The following is a 12,712-nucleotide window of genomic DNA, read 5'->3' as shown; positions in this document are numbered from 1 at the left end:
CGCTCCTTCGTCGCGGGGGATACGACGACGTTCGACGGTGCCGATGCTGCCGATGCAGGGACACGATCGCCCGATTCGCATGCTTCGCGTTCGTCGCGTGATCCGCCCCGCACGGGCGAGGCGCCTCTCGATCTCGCCACGACGCGACTTGGAGGCTCGCGAAAACTGTGGGAAGGAACCACTCTCGCAAGTCTCGCACCACGTCGAGGCCACTGCCACTGATCGACGCGTCACGTTCCGGTCGCGTCGCGACCTTCCTCGCCGCAACTCCCCCCGATCACCCTCCGAACTCGCCGAGTATATAGATGGATGCGGCACTTGCAGTGGCGCGCTATAGCGTTGTGTACTATCTGTCATCTGTCATACGACGGTGGAGTCCCAAGCAGAACAGCAGGTCACTGTATCGTCAAAATGACTCATAACCGATCGAAAGGTGACTTTTATTAAATCATTTTGATGTCACGATGACTTGTTGCTTGAGATTTTGCAACTCGAAGCGACATATTAAAATAACTCAAACCGAATTCCAATGAATTTAATTAGCGATTAAGTCCACATTGCTTGCGTGATTTTTTTTTTAACGCAATTACTCGCGCGGGAGATATTAGTTTACGCCCCAACGTTATATCTCAATTTTCATTGACTTTTTCGACGATTTGCAATTAAATAAAGATTGACAATATTCTATACATCTTTTCGATAAAGATCATGTCATAAGCGAAAGTTCGATTAATTCAATCGACAGAATTACTTAATGACACGTCGACCGCCACGGTATTTATATGTGATACATTCGTACATACATTATACATGATACTCAATTTCATATAAAATGAATATGAATTTCCTGAGAATCTCGAATTCACCTCCTTTCATTATTTTCTTTACAAAACACCGTTGAATGGGTTCTTCTTTCACGAGGCATCAATTCTCCTGAGAATTTGATGTCATTCATATTTGAATGACAAGACGCTCTCGAAAATAAGGAGTATGAATCACATATTGTATGAATGACACGTATGACACGGCAGTGAATATATTGAAGCAAAATTTTTAACTGTACAATTCGTGGTATTCCTGATCTGTAAGCAGTGTTATTCCGTAACCAATAAAATATTAATAATTACATTCATAATATAAAATAATGCAGGTATCATTACTCGATGATTAACTCATCGAATAACATATGCTGCATTATTTCATTAAAGTAGATTATTATAATTGTCGATAGTTTTTATTGTTTGACACGTGAAAAGAAGGATATATCAGATTCGACGAATTATGAAGTTAAACATTTTGATGCAATTATATCGGCTGAAACAATCACTTGGTTAGATTAATATAATCAAGTAACTATTTCACTAGTCAATAATCACTTAGATTTAATCTAACCAAGTGATTATTAAATAATTAATAAAGTTTCGTCGAGTTCTCATAAGTGTACATATACACGCGGAGTCATTGGTGTTTTAGCAAGTAAAATTTAGGCACTTATTGAAATGTACTACATGGAGAATATTATACGCACATATGTTCCGATATGTACACAAAGTCACGTGTTGAAGCATTAATGACCCTGTAAGTACGACGCTCGAGCGTGTGGACAGAACGTGTTATCGTATTTAAGCGAACATACAATATAACAGACTTCAAATTCGCGGTGCGGTTCTCTATGATACCTAAATACGGCATGTCTTGTCATTTGCATAGTCGTTTTATGTAACTTGAAGTTCTATATTAAAAAAAAAAAAAATGAGAATAGCAAACGGCTGAATTTTCGCGTCTCGATTGTATCATTTGTTGCTACGAGTCCGAGCGCGTTTGACACATTTATTCGTGAAAATTTCAAGTGATCGGATTCGAAATGTACGGAAGTCAAATGATGCGCGTTCCGAGTTAACGTGAAAGAAGTGATCGCATTTGCCGACAGATAACGCCACCAGTTGTACGCGCCGTCGTTATTGCGGTACAAGCCCTCGTTAGAGAATAACGGATTTGTGCAGTCGGAAAAAAAAACGGGACAAAGAAAGTGATATATGGATACGGATGAAATCAAATTAACGAGGTCAATTAGGTAGGTACGCTCGTTATCACATGCATCTTCATCTCTTGTTTGTAAACTAATTTCTACGAAATAATATCACGTACCACGTCGATGCAAACAAATTTTGAAAAAGAAATTTTTACATTATGTAATATTATTCTGTTAAAATCAAGCGCAGTATGTTAATAACAAATTTAAATATTAATAAATGTTAACAGCGGTTCCACCGGGCTCTCTGAATTTCGAAATTTGTGAAGTGTATATACCCAGACAGTACACAGAGTTCAAAAAGTATTCAATCGTATATTCAATTATATGTCATCAATTCTGAGATAATTTTCAGGTGTCAAAAAGAATTCTTTTTCATATAATTTTTAGAAAAAGAATTTATTTTGCATCTGAAAATGATCCTCAAAATTGATGACACGACTACAAAGTTCTTTTTGATCTTTTTGTGCTGTCTGGATATACAAAAAAATGTTATTAATATTTAACATATGAATTTTGGCACGTATGTAGGAAGTGTGTATATGTTTGGATATGCATCTAAACTCATGCGCTAAACCATTAATGATTCATCTGTATGTATATATGGAATGATGGATTATAATCAAGTTTCGCTAAACTATTAATAAATATAAGTGTTTTTATCTTTTTACGTAATGTGTTGTGAACGTAGCATCAATGATTCTGTACATACACGGAAAGAACGATTTTGCTGAATTCAAATCTAAAAATAATTTTTGTTATACAATCAAAATAATTTTGTTAGAAAGTCAAACTGATTGCTAGAATATCAAAAGAATTTTGTTGGAAAGTTAAAAATGCTTATCATTTTTGACTTTCCAACAAAATTATTTTGATGATTGAACAAGAATTATTTTCAGATCTGTTTAGCAAAATTTTTAGACCTTCCAGCAAAATCGTTCTTTCCGTGTATGTAGATTGTAATATATCAAGCTTTGAACTGAAAAACAAATATAAAATAAGAAGATAAATGGTTTAATCTTCTTTTTTTTTCGCAATGTGTTATGCAACACAGTAGTTTTAGTTAACACGTGAACTTGACACTTATCAAAGTGTGTATGTACGTATATACACATACACGGGAAATGTGTATGTGCACCTTTGACTCTAAATTCATGTGTTGAATCATTAATGACTCCGCATGTATGTACGAATTAGAGAATTAAAGTTTGGCTCGAAAGAAAACGGAAAAAATACATCTTCTTTTTTTGCAATGTATCGTGCTGTGTATTTGTGTTTTTTAACTCACGTGACACAAGAACGTTTCTTCATTTGACGTTGACGAAAAAAAAGAGATTTCGTATTTTTATCTCGCGTAATACGATACTTTAGTTCACGATACAATCAACAAAAAAAAGAAGAAAATTAACAAAGGAACTCGCTGCAATCTACTGAAAGAATACGATAGCAATGACTTGCTGGTTCCGCCAGTATACGATCAAGCGCAATCAGCTGTATTCTACGTACAAGCCTCGGTTGATCGATATAGGCGATCGTGAGTTTTACTTTTAGTTTTACTTTTCTTTGTCTGTCACGTGTCAATCTAATCTAGTAAACATGCCACGTTCGGGGAAATTTCGATCGTCGCCGAGTTAATGAAACGTATATAGTGGTGTCTCGTTTCGCTCGTGCTCACGACGCAATTCACGTCACCAGTAAAAGCGCGATAGAGAGCTGCACGTGAATTGATTGCCTACTACTTCGTAGAATCGACTAGAAAATTTCCACTTATGTGCGGATCAGGTCTGAATCGTCCATTACAGAGAATCGTATTATATGATTGCAACGAAATGAGAAACGATTACATCGCCGCGCTCGGGCATTTAAACTGACCTTGAAGTCACATCGCATTACGATTTCTCCCGACGTAAAGATCAATTTACAATCATAAAAATTTAATACGTTTCTTTTTTTTTACGATGACCTCTCGGATTAAAGATTGGCAAACGGGAGACTTTTAAATGCCCGCGCTCATGAAAGTCGGAGCTAAAAAATAATGGTTTTGGCATGATAAACTTAAGAACTCGCGCGATTCGCGATTGCGGATGAGTTCAAATATGAAATAAACAAACAAATTAAATTAAAACGCGATAGCATTTACAGCACTGAATGCTGCAGACTATAAATCCTCAAGATGAACTCTCTGATATACGGCATTCTAAAGCGCGACAAAAAACACTCGTAATTTCTCAAATTAGTAGCGAGCCAGACAATAAAAATGCGCGAAATTCATTATTGCCTCACATCGCACAGGGGATATTAGTACAGAGTACGCTCATAATAAATAGATCAGGAAGCATCGACGTCGTTCATTCCTGAGGAATGGTTCAGAGATTGGGACACGCGCTACGATGAGGAGGAGGCGTTCTTCATCAAGAGACGGCGGCTTACTCACGGAACGCCGCGCACACGCCGAGCTCGGACTCGGCGCTGCATCGTCGCCAGAACACGGTGCACTCGCGTCGCACCGGCCGCATGGACCTCATTCTACGGTGACGACGACGGTGGTATGGTGATGGTGGTGGTAGTGATGACGGTATGATAGACGCTTAACGTCCTACGTGCCTGCGTCCGGTCGCGATGTCGAAACGCGACTGGTGATCGCGCGGGTCAGGAAACTGGAGCCCGGGTCGAACGAGTTTGCGATCCGGAGACCGCGCGCGGCTCTTCTCGCGGTGCACCATCAGGCTCCGCCGCAACATCGCGGCGACGACGACGACGAAGGTGATGGCTGCAGGGGACGGCGGGTAGACACGATGGTGGGGCGGTCGGCGCGTTTGGAAACTTGCCATCGTCGAGAGCAAGCCGCGGCGGTACCATTTCTCCGGTGCCGTTCGTCCCGCGATACACGTCGCGGATACACCTATCTCACCTTCGCGAGCGCGATCGAGTAAAGGGAGACGCGTGTGGACGTATAGAAGCACGAGCGGGCGGACGCGCGCGCGAGCGGGCGAACGCACACACGCGGCAATCGCGGTCGCCGCGCGGACAAGACACCTGTTGCGGCATCGACCTGAGCACAGTCGACGCCGAGCAGTCGCGATCGCGGGTCCGAGGTGGTGGTCCCCCGGGATTCATGTGCGCCGAGTGAATAAAGTATCACCGATCTCGACCGATCTCCGATATCTTCGAGAACTGACCTCGCGATTTCCGATACAACTTTTGATTTTTAGCGAGCACTTTTGCCACCGGTGTTTTCGGTAAGCGTTAAGAACGCGCTTGTGAACGGCAACTCGAGTAATATAGACCCGCAGGAAAAAGATTTACGAAAATTACGTGTGTAAAAGACGGGATGTGTGTCTTCTAAAATATTATATCGATTAACTACTTTGCAAATCTTATTCACGCGCTATAATTTGACAAGTGATAATGTCACAATCACGGAAAGAACGATTTTGCTGGGTACAGATTTGAAAATAATTTCGGATCATCAAAGTAACTTTGTTGGAAAACTCAAAAATGATGAGCATTGCTACAAAAACGTTTTGATATTCTAACAGTTCGAATTTCCAACATTCTTTTGACAGTCCAACAAAATTAATTATGATCTAGCAAAATTTTTAGACCTTCCCGCAAAATCGTTCTTTCCGTGTAATGACACGAAAGATTGTCTTAATATCTACTCAACTAGAAATAATTAGTCGAATTGACGTCAATGAATTAGAGTTATCGTTGCTCGACGTAGATTCGATAATTATTTCTAGCTAATTATTTCTAACTAGAATGTACTTAGAATGTACATAGAATATCACCCTTTTTTTAGATATTATATTGTTTCTAAATATTGTGATTAGATGTTGTTTCATTTATAGATTGATGGAAATCGTAAAAATAATGATAATTGTTAGTGATAATTTTAGTTCAAATTCTACAAAATATAATTTATTCTTTAGAACGGAGTTTTTTACTGCAAATTCCGTTTAGCCGGAAATTTTATCGAGGACAAAACAGTTTCGAATGATTAGGATAATGATGGGTTCATATCTACGAACATCGAAGGCGAATGCATTCACTGTTACTTGTTGCACAAATGTTGCATAGGAACTAACGTTCAAAAGAAAATCGATTATTGAAATCGATTATTTGATATAACAATACGTACTTTATTCGGGTAATAAATGCTTCGGGAAATAAATGCTCGCGACTGTAAGTTCGTATATCTAGAACTGAGCACGAACTTAAAATACAATTAAACGGAGTTCTAGAAAACTTAATTTCCTCGCGCATTCAAATATAATAATAATCAATGAAAATCACAACATTGCAGTTTAATTACGTAATCTAATAATAAAACGTATATAGTGTGACATTAGCCATTCGTTTTGAAACAATCAATAGTTGTCATGAAGGAACAGTAATACATTGCACATTTACATTCATGTCTTATTGATTGGCACGATGGAACCACTTTGAATAAATTCAGTTTATGCATACATCATGTTTTATAAACTGCAAAGTTCAAAAAACAAAATAATTAATCATGCGCTTACTAGTTACTTTGCCTTCGTATTCTACTTGCTTAACGATTAGAAGATAGTTATAAGTTGCGTAATTTTTTAAACTTTAATCTCAATCAATACAAATACGACGCACGTTGTTGATTTAATAATTCTACACCTAGCGTGCGTTTTAATTGATAAGCGTTGTATAATGCTGTAATTATTTATTTTCTCGTCTATACAAATATTCAATGAATATATGCAATATGCATTAAAAAATCACAGGTGCAGTTCAACCATGTGATTTCATAATGATAATGCAAGTTTTACAGTCATTCGTTTTGGAGCAATCAATAGATTGTCGATAATTCTTATAATTGAAAGCACAATAATATATATATATATATATATATATATATATATATATTCATCTTATTCCTTGAAACGTTGTCACAATACACTTTGAATTAACCGTGAATATATGCATATAATATGATTAGCTGAAGTCTAAGGAAGAAAATAATTAATCATGTGAGTAATTGACTTTCACAATCCACTTTAGGAGTAATCGTGAATTGCGCGTTTTCCTTAAGCTTTAGTGTTAATCGATGCAAACTTCACAGTTTATCGATTCAAAAATTCGTGTGATTAAATGCCAAAATGTTGTTATAACAATAATTATTATTATGAATATCACGTAACTGAATAATCGCAAGAGTACAAAAGTACAACTGTACACGTGAACACACATCTTGATAAAAATTTCAAGATAATTAATACGATTAGATATATGTTATACGAGATAGTGATTTTATATATATATCTTCTTTAATCTGTAGCCGTGGGTATAAAGATCAACCGCGAAGATCTTCAAATTAAGAAACAATCTGCTGCGAAAGAGATAAGCTACAACTGCAAGGACATTACGATTAAATTCTTAACAGTGCTCAAACAAAAGCAAACATGTCGTTGAAATTGGCGGACGATCAGCGATTTGCATTAATGAAGGTAAGTCCAAAAATATAAATTATCTAAAAAAATTTAGAAGTTCTCTTGCTTTCTTTTGCTCTCGTTCTCTTTTTCTCTTAATCTTGCTCTCGTAAAAACCTCAAAAATTAATAAAGTTTCACCATATAAGCGCATTATTTTATCATATTCTTTTAACTAGTTTTATGAAAAACACTAGACAATAACAGACTGAAATGAGATAGATTTTTTTGTATAAAAAAAGTGATATTTATAATACTTGAATTGGTATTCATATAGTTCGTTCTTGTACAGTCTTAAAACATCATAAATCAAGCACAGAACCTTATTAACATATTAAAACATTATTTATCACGGTTATAATATAAAATTAAAAAAGTATATGAATCTTAAAACATTGACGTTAATGATTCTTCTTGAATTGATTTTTTCCTGTTTGTAATGCGAGTTATCTTGCGCAATTATAAATAATAAGCAAATGAATTTTAAAATCTTTTACATTTATTAAACTAATTTTAATATTAATTTTTAATAAATATTATTATTTATCGGAAAATTTATATGTACTATTTGTCGAACAACATAAATATGTATAAAGACAAAAAATATATTCTGTATTTAATTTTATTTACGAGCAATGCGAATATTATCTTTTCTAAAATCTGCGACGGATGCATACGTATAATTACTAGAAAAGATAAAATAGATGAACGAGATAATATTTTATAATTTTTTAAAAGCTACATCTATCTACAATATATATATTTACAATAAAATATATCCAAAATATATCCATTCTTATTGTCTCGAGTTCCAGTAAATTGCGAAAGTTCAATGATTCCATAAGTTAATATTAATCATTCGAAATGAGTATGATTAATACTTGCAGACTAACAAAGCTATCGCTTTTAATTTCTTTTAAAGATAAATGACAGGGTTGTTTGAAAGATTAAAATTTTTTGTCTAGAGATATTTCTTCGTGAATCTTTGTGAGAAATGAGTAAACATCGATAATCATTAAAATTTCATTCTGACATCAGACATAACATCTAATATATCGAACTAAAGAAAAAAATGTTATGCTACAGTGTTTAAAGAATGCGAAAAGAATGTTACGTCTATGTTGCATAGTTTTGAACAGAACGCGCATTTATTATTCACAAGTTTCTGCACATTATCTTCTGTTTAATTCACACGTAAAAATGATACGATAATAGTGTATGCGATAAAGCTCACTATACATATATGTATTTCCATATATAATTTCAACAAATATGCGTGTTCAGATTCAGTCCGGAAACGTCTACCAAGTCGATAAAGATATAAATATATCACGTAAATAATACAACATACACAGTCTATCCTCAAAGTTTCCGAACTTTTCCCCTACAAGGCTATATATGTGACTAAAGGTTATCTGTTAAAATAGAGATTATTTTTTTGAAATTTTATTTCCAACTGTAAAATTATATTTTCTTCTCTACATATATTATTTATTTGCTGTGACACCAAAAGTGATAGTACGTTTTTGATGTTCGTCAAGAAAAATAATGGAACGAGCGAACACCATGAGACCTATTCTTTGTCGCTACACTGGACTAAAACTTTCTATCTCGCTTTCGCCAAACGACAAATAGGTATATATTTATTTTACTTTAAATACAACGAGTGTACACTAGCTCAACTACAAAGAATAGATTTATGGTCTCAAAAGGTATTAAAATTTTAAAATCAAAAATCACACACACACACACACACATCATGAGAAATTGGCTTCTTTAAATAATGTGGTCGGATACTTTTGATATAGACTGTGTATATCAACGTAGTAGCGTCATAATAGTTATCTCATTAATATAAAAGATTTATTGGAAATATTTAGTTGACAAATTGACAATTTAATTATGTCCAAGCATGCACATAAATATAGTTGGTGGATTATATTGACATTCATGATCAGTCGGAGGCATGCAGTAAATTTAATCGTGCGAACAACTTCTTTTGAAATTCACATAAGCAATCTATATTTCGTTTTCTTGATGAAACAAAAAAGCAAAAACTAGATTTTTATTTAATGAGGATTTTTGATGTAAAAATTAATATATAATGATATTAATAAAAATATTAACATTAATAATATATTAATATTAATAAAAATTGATATATTAATATCAATTCTTACGTCAAAAATCACATAAAAAAAAAATCGCGTACAAGATGGGAAATCGAATAAAGCAGTTATTTTTTTATGTAATGAAAACATTTTTGCCAGACCTGCCCCATCCTAAAATATTGAAAAGAGAAACAAGTTTAATTACAAAACATCATACTAATTAGTAATTATAAATTTTCTTAACAAGAATATTTGTGGAAATACATACGATGTTGAAATACTTTTATAAGATACTTTCAAAGATATAGCTTGCGTAAAAAGTCTTTATATTTCTTAAAACAGACTGCTAAAAGAAAAAAAAAAAATCTGAAATCCTTGAAAAAAATTATACCCACGCAGCGAGTATAATTCGGAAGATTTTCTCAAGGGAATCAGGTTAATGTAATCCAGATATGCCGACGCGATTTCTCAATAGGGTTAAAAATTTCGTTATGCACGATATACTGCAAGGACTTCAATGCACGCGTAGAGAGATTGCTTCATTCCGGTTGCAACCTGGTGATCATTCACCTCCGATATCTGAAATGGGTAGTAAGCCAATCTACGGGTAAGCAGCCGAGCACTTATTTCAAGCAGCGAGTTGCAGCGGATCGCAAAGAGATCGGCGATGGTATTTTCCAATTGCGCCGTAAGAAAAGAGCCGCCGATTTCAACTCGATCTGCACAATCTCGTTTGTCAATACTAAAACAATTTTTTTTCTAAAAGAAAAAATTGCTAAAAATACACGGAGAACTTGATTTGCTCGTTTAATTGTTTTAATAATCCTTTATTTAAATTTAAACGCTCCTCATTGAATAATAAGAATATATAATAAGAAATTTATCATCTAATTATACATATAAATGCGTCGCTAACAAAAAAAAGGGATAAAACTTTGTACGTGACACGAGTGCACCTTGAGATGTTAATGAGAAGATTTACAACTTAACTTGTCTGCAAAAATACTTCAAGTTTTCTCGCCTTGGTTTTAATTTACTCTGACACGTATTAATGTGACTAGTTAAATTGTTTTTTTTTTGCCTGTTGATCGAAAGAAAAACGTCGCGCTGACAGTGACGATGTGACGACACTTTCATCTGCTATGTCCGGAGACTGTCATGGCCCCGCGACTGAAGACTATCGGGCACACGCAAATCTCGCGACACACTTTAAAAGGGTCCTCAATGCATACGTAAATCCGCCGTCTCAAATTACGACATCGGGCGCAAACATTGGTGCAAAAATAATGGTGCAAGATACTTCTCGCGAACGTGCATATGCATAAAATGACTTTTCCTCAGCTCGATTCCTTCGGATGAAGCAACCGTACGAAATGTCGTGAAAACTTGTAGTAAAGCAGTAGAAATTTGCAATAAAAGTCATCGACGATGATATACGAGATAGAGTAGCAGAAAACTGGTTGTGTTGTAAGAAACGCAAAATCTAGTAAATGTGATACAATTTCAAAAATGAAATTCATTTTTATGCAGTCATCGAAGTATCTTTGCAACTGAAATCTTGGCAATTGATAATAAAAATTGTAAACGATTAATAAAATAAAAATTAACAATGAATAAAAAAAAATATTAACTTGTTAGTACATTGAAAATCATTCCCGAATTATACTGACTGCATGGGTATTATTTTTTTCAAGGATGTCAGAATTTTTTTTATCAGCCTGTTTTAAGAAATATAAAGACTTTTTACGTAAGCTATCTTTAAAAGTATCTTATAGAAGTATTTTCACATAGTATTTATTTTCACGAACATTCTTGTTAAAAAAATTTATAGTTAGTATTGTTAATATTTTATAATAATTTTAATAATTTTATATTAATTTTTTTGCCTTTTTTACATTTTATAATTCATAAAATGGGATTAACTTCGTTATTTCTAAAATCGCGTTCAATAACTTAACAAAACTTAAATTTATAATATCTCTAAAAATCGACTTGATAAAAGAATATCTTTGGATAGCTTGCATTGAAGTTATTTTTATGTAACGTATTGCGAATTGAGATCAGGAAAAACTTTTATCACGCTCCATAATTTCTCGTATTAGAATAATATCATCAATAATCAATAAAAACTATTCCTTTTTCCTTGTTTCTAACGTCATATGCAATTCAAATGAAAATGTTTAATGGTATTGAATGTATAAATTTCGTGGAAAATATGCACGATGTTTTCATCGCGTGTTAGATGCGTATGACGTTCACTACAAAACCGCGTAAACTTTTTATTTACCAAAGCTGTGAATTTATTGTTCCGTATAACGAAGCCATCATAACAGACTGTAAAGCAATGTTGCTTCACAGTGCACTTCTGATACTTTCTATAACTTGTTGCAAATTGCAATATTTTACGTAATTTGATTTTTTTCCTAAAAACTATTATATTTGTTTCGTAATTTACTTTCACGAAAGTTCTTTACGATAAAGCCTCAATTTCTATATCCTGTTCCTATTTTTAAGAAACTTGTTCTCGGTGTAAAAGACAAAAGAAAATCGTATCAAAAAAAAAATACTGCATTTTTACTACCGTAATTATTATCGTTTCGCTTAGTGTCTAGATTTTTTCTGTAGTTGGTAACAGAAAGATCAAATATGCGCGACCTTTACTCACAATCAGTATTCGATGAACCTTCCTAAATATACGAATATAGTTAGCACCGTAAAAATTAATATAGGCATTGTCAAAATGTCTTAACTTTTTTTTTAGATTATTTCTTGCGCCTAAAAGAAAGGCAGCAAAAAGAAAGGCTACATTGATAGAGTCTACGAGATCCGATTAGAGTCTATGTTTCTTCCCATTAGTGTTTCACGCTCGACGCTACGTTCGAAACGGCGTGGAAGAAAGAAACTTTTCGCTCGTTACGCGAGCACCTACAAACAATATCATTAACTTCGACCGACGTACACTCGCATACAAACACACATTTCTCTGCAGGATAAAATTTGCTGAAAATGCACGGAGAACCCTGATTTGCTCGTTTAATCGTTTTAATAATCCTTTATTTAAATTTAAACGCTCCTCATTGAATATAATAAGAAATTTATCAT

The 12,712-nt window shown here is 34.4% G+C and overlaps 1 protein-coding gene across 6 annotated transcripts in view; it reads left to right on the top strand.

Moving 5' to 3' along the window:
- Window positions 1-1,812: 1,812 nt before the first annotated feature.
- The window catches only part of LOC105456404 (SEC14-like protein 2), a 20,426-nt gene continuing 9,526 nt past the window's right edge, over window positions 1,813-12,712 (top strand). The window contains exons 1-3 of one of the 6 annotated variants that reach the window (XM_011700393.1): window positions 1,813-2,074; window positions 4,360-4,578; window positions 7,350-7,518. In XM_011700393.1, the coding sequence (XP_011698695.1) occupies window positions 7,474-7,518 (45 nt within the window). In that variant the 5' untranslated portion in view covers window positions 1,813-2,074; window positions 4,360-4,578; window positions 7,350-7,473. Of the gene's footprint in view, window positions 2,079-4,359; window positions 4,608-4,715; window positions 4,796-5,063; window positions 5,272-7,349; window positions 7,519-12,712 lie in introns of those variants that run through there. The other 5 variants (XM_011700392.1, XM_011700394.1, XM_011700395.1 and 2 more) reach the window with 5 other exon arrangements.

This window comes from Wasmannia auropunctata, unplaced genomic scaffold (assembly GCF_000956235.1).
Source record: "Wasmannia auropunctata unplaced genomic scaffold, wasmannia.A_1.0 LD335690.1, whole genome shotgun sequence".
Classification (NCBI taxonomy): domain Eukaryota; kingdom Metazoa; phylum Arthropoda; class Insecta; order Hymenoptera; family Formicidae; genus Wasmannia; species Wasmannia auropunctata.
This window is presented reverse-complemented; position numbering and strand designations above follow the sequence as displayed.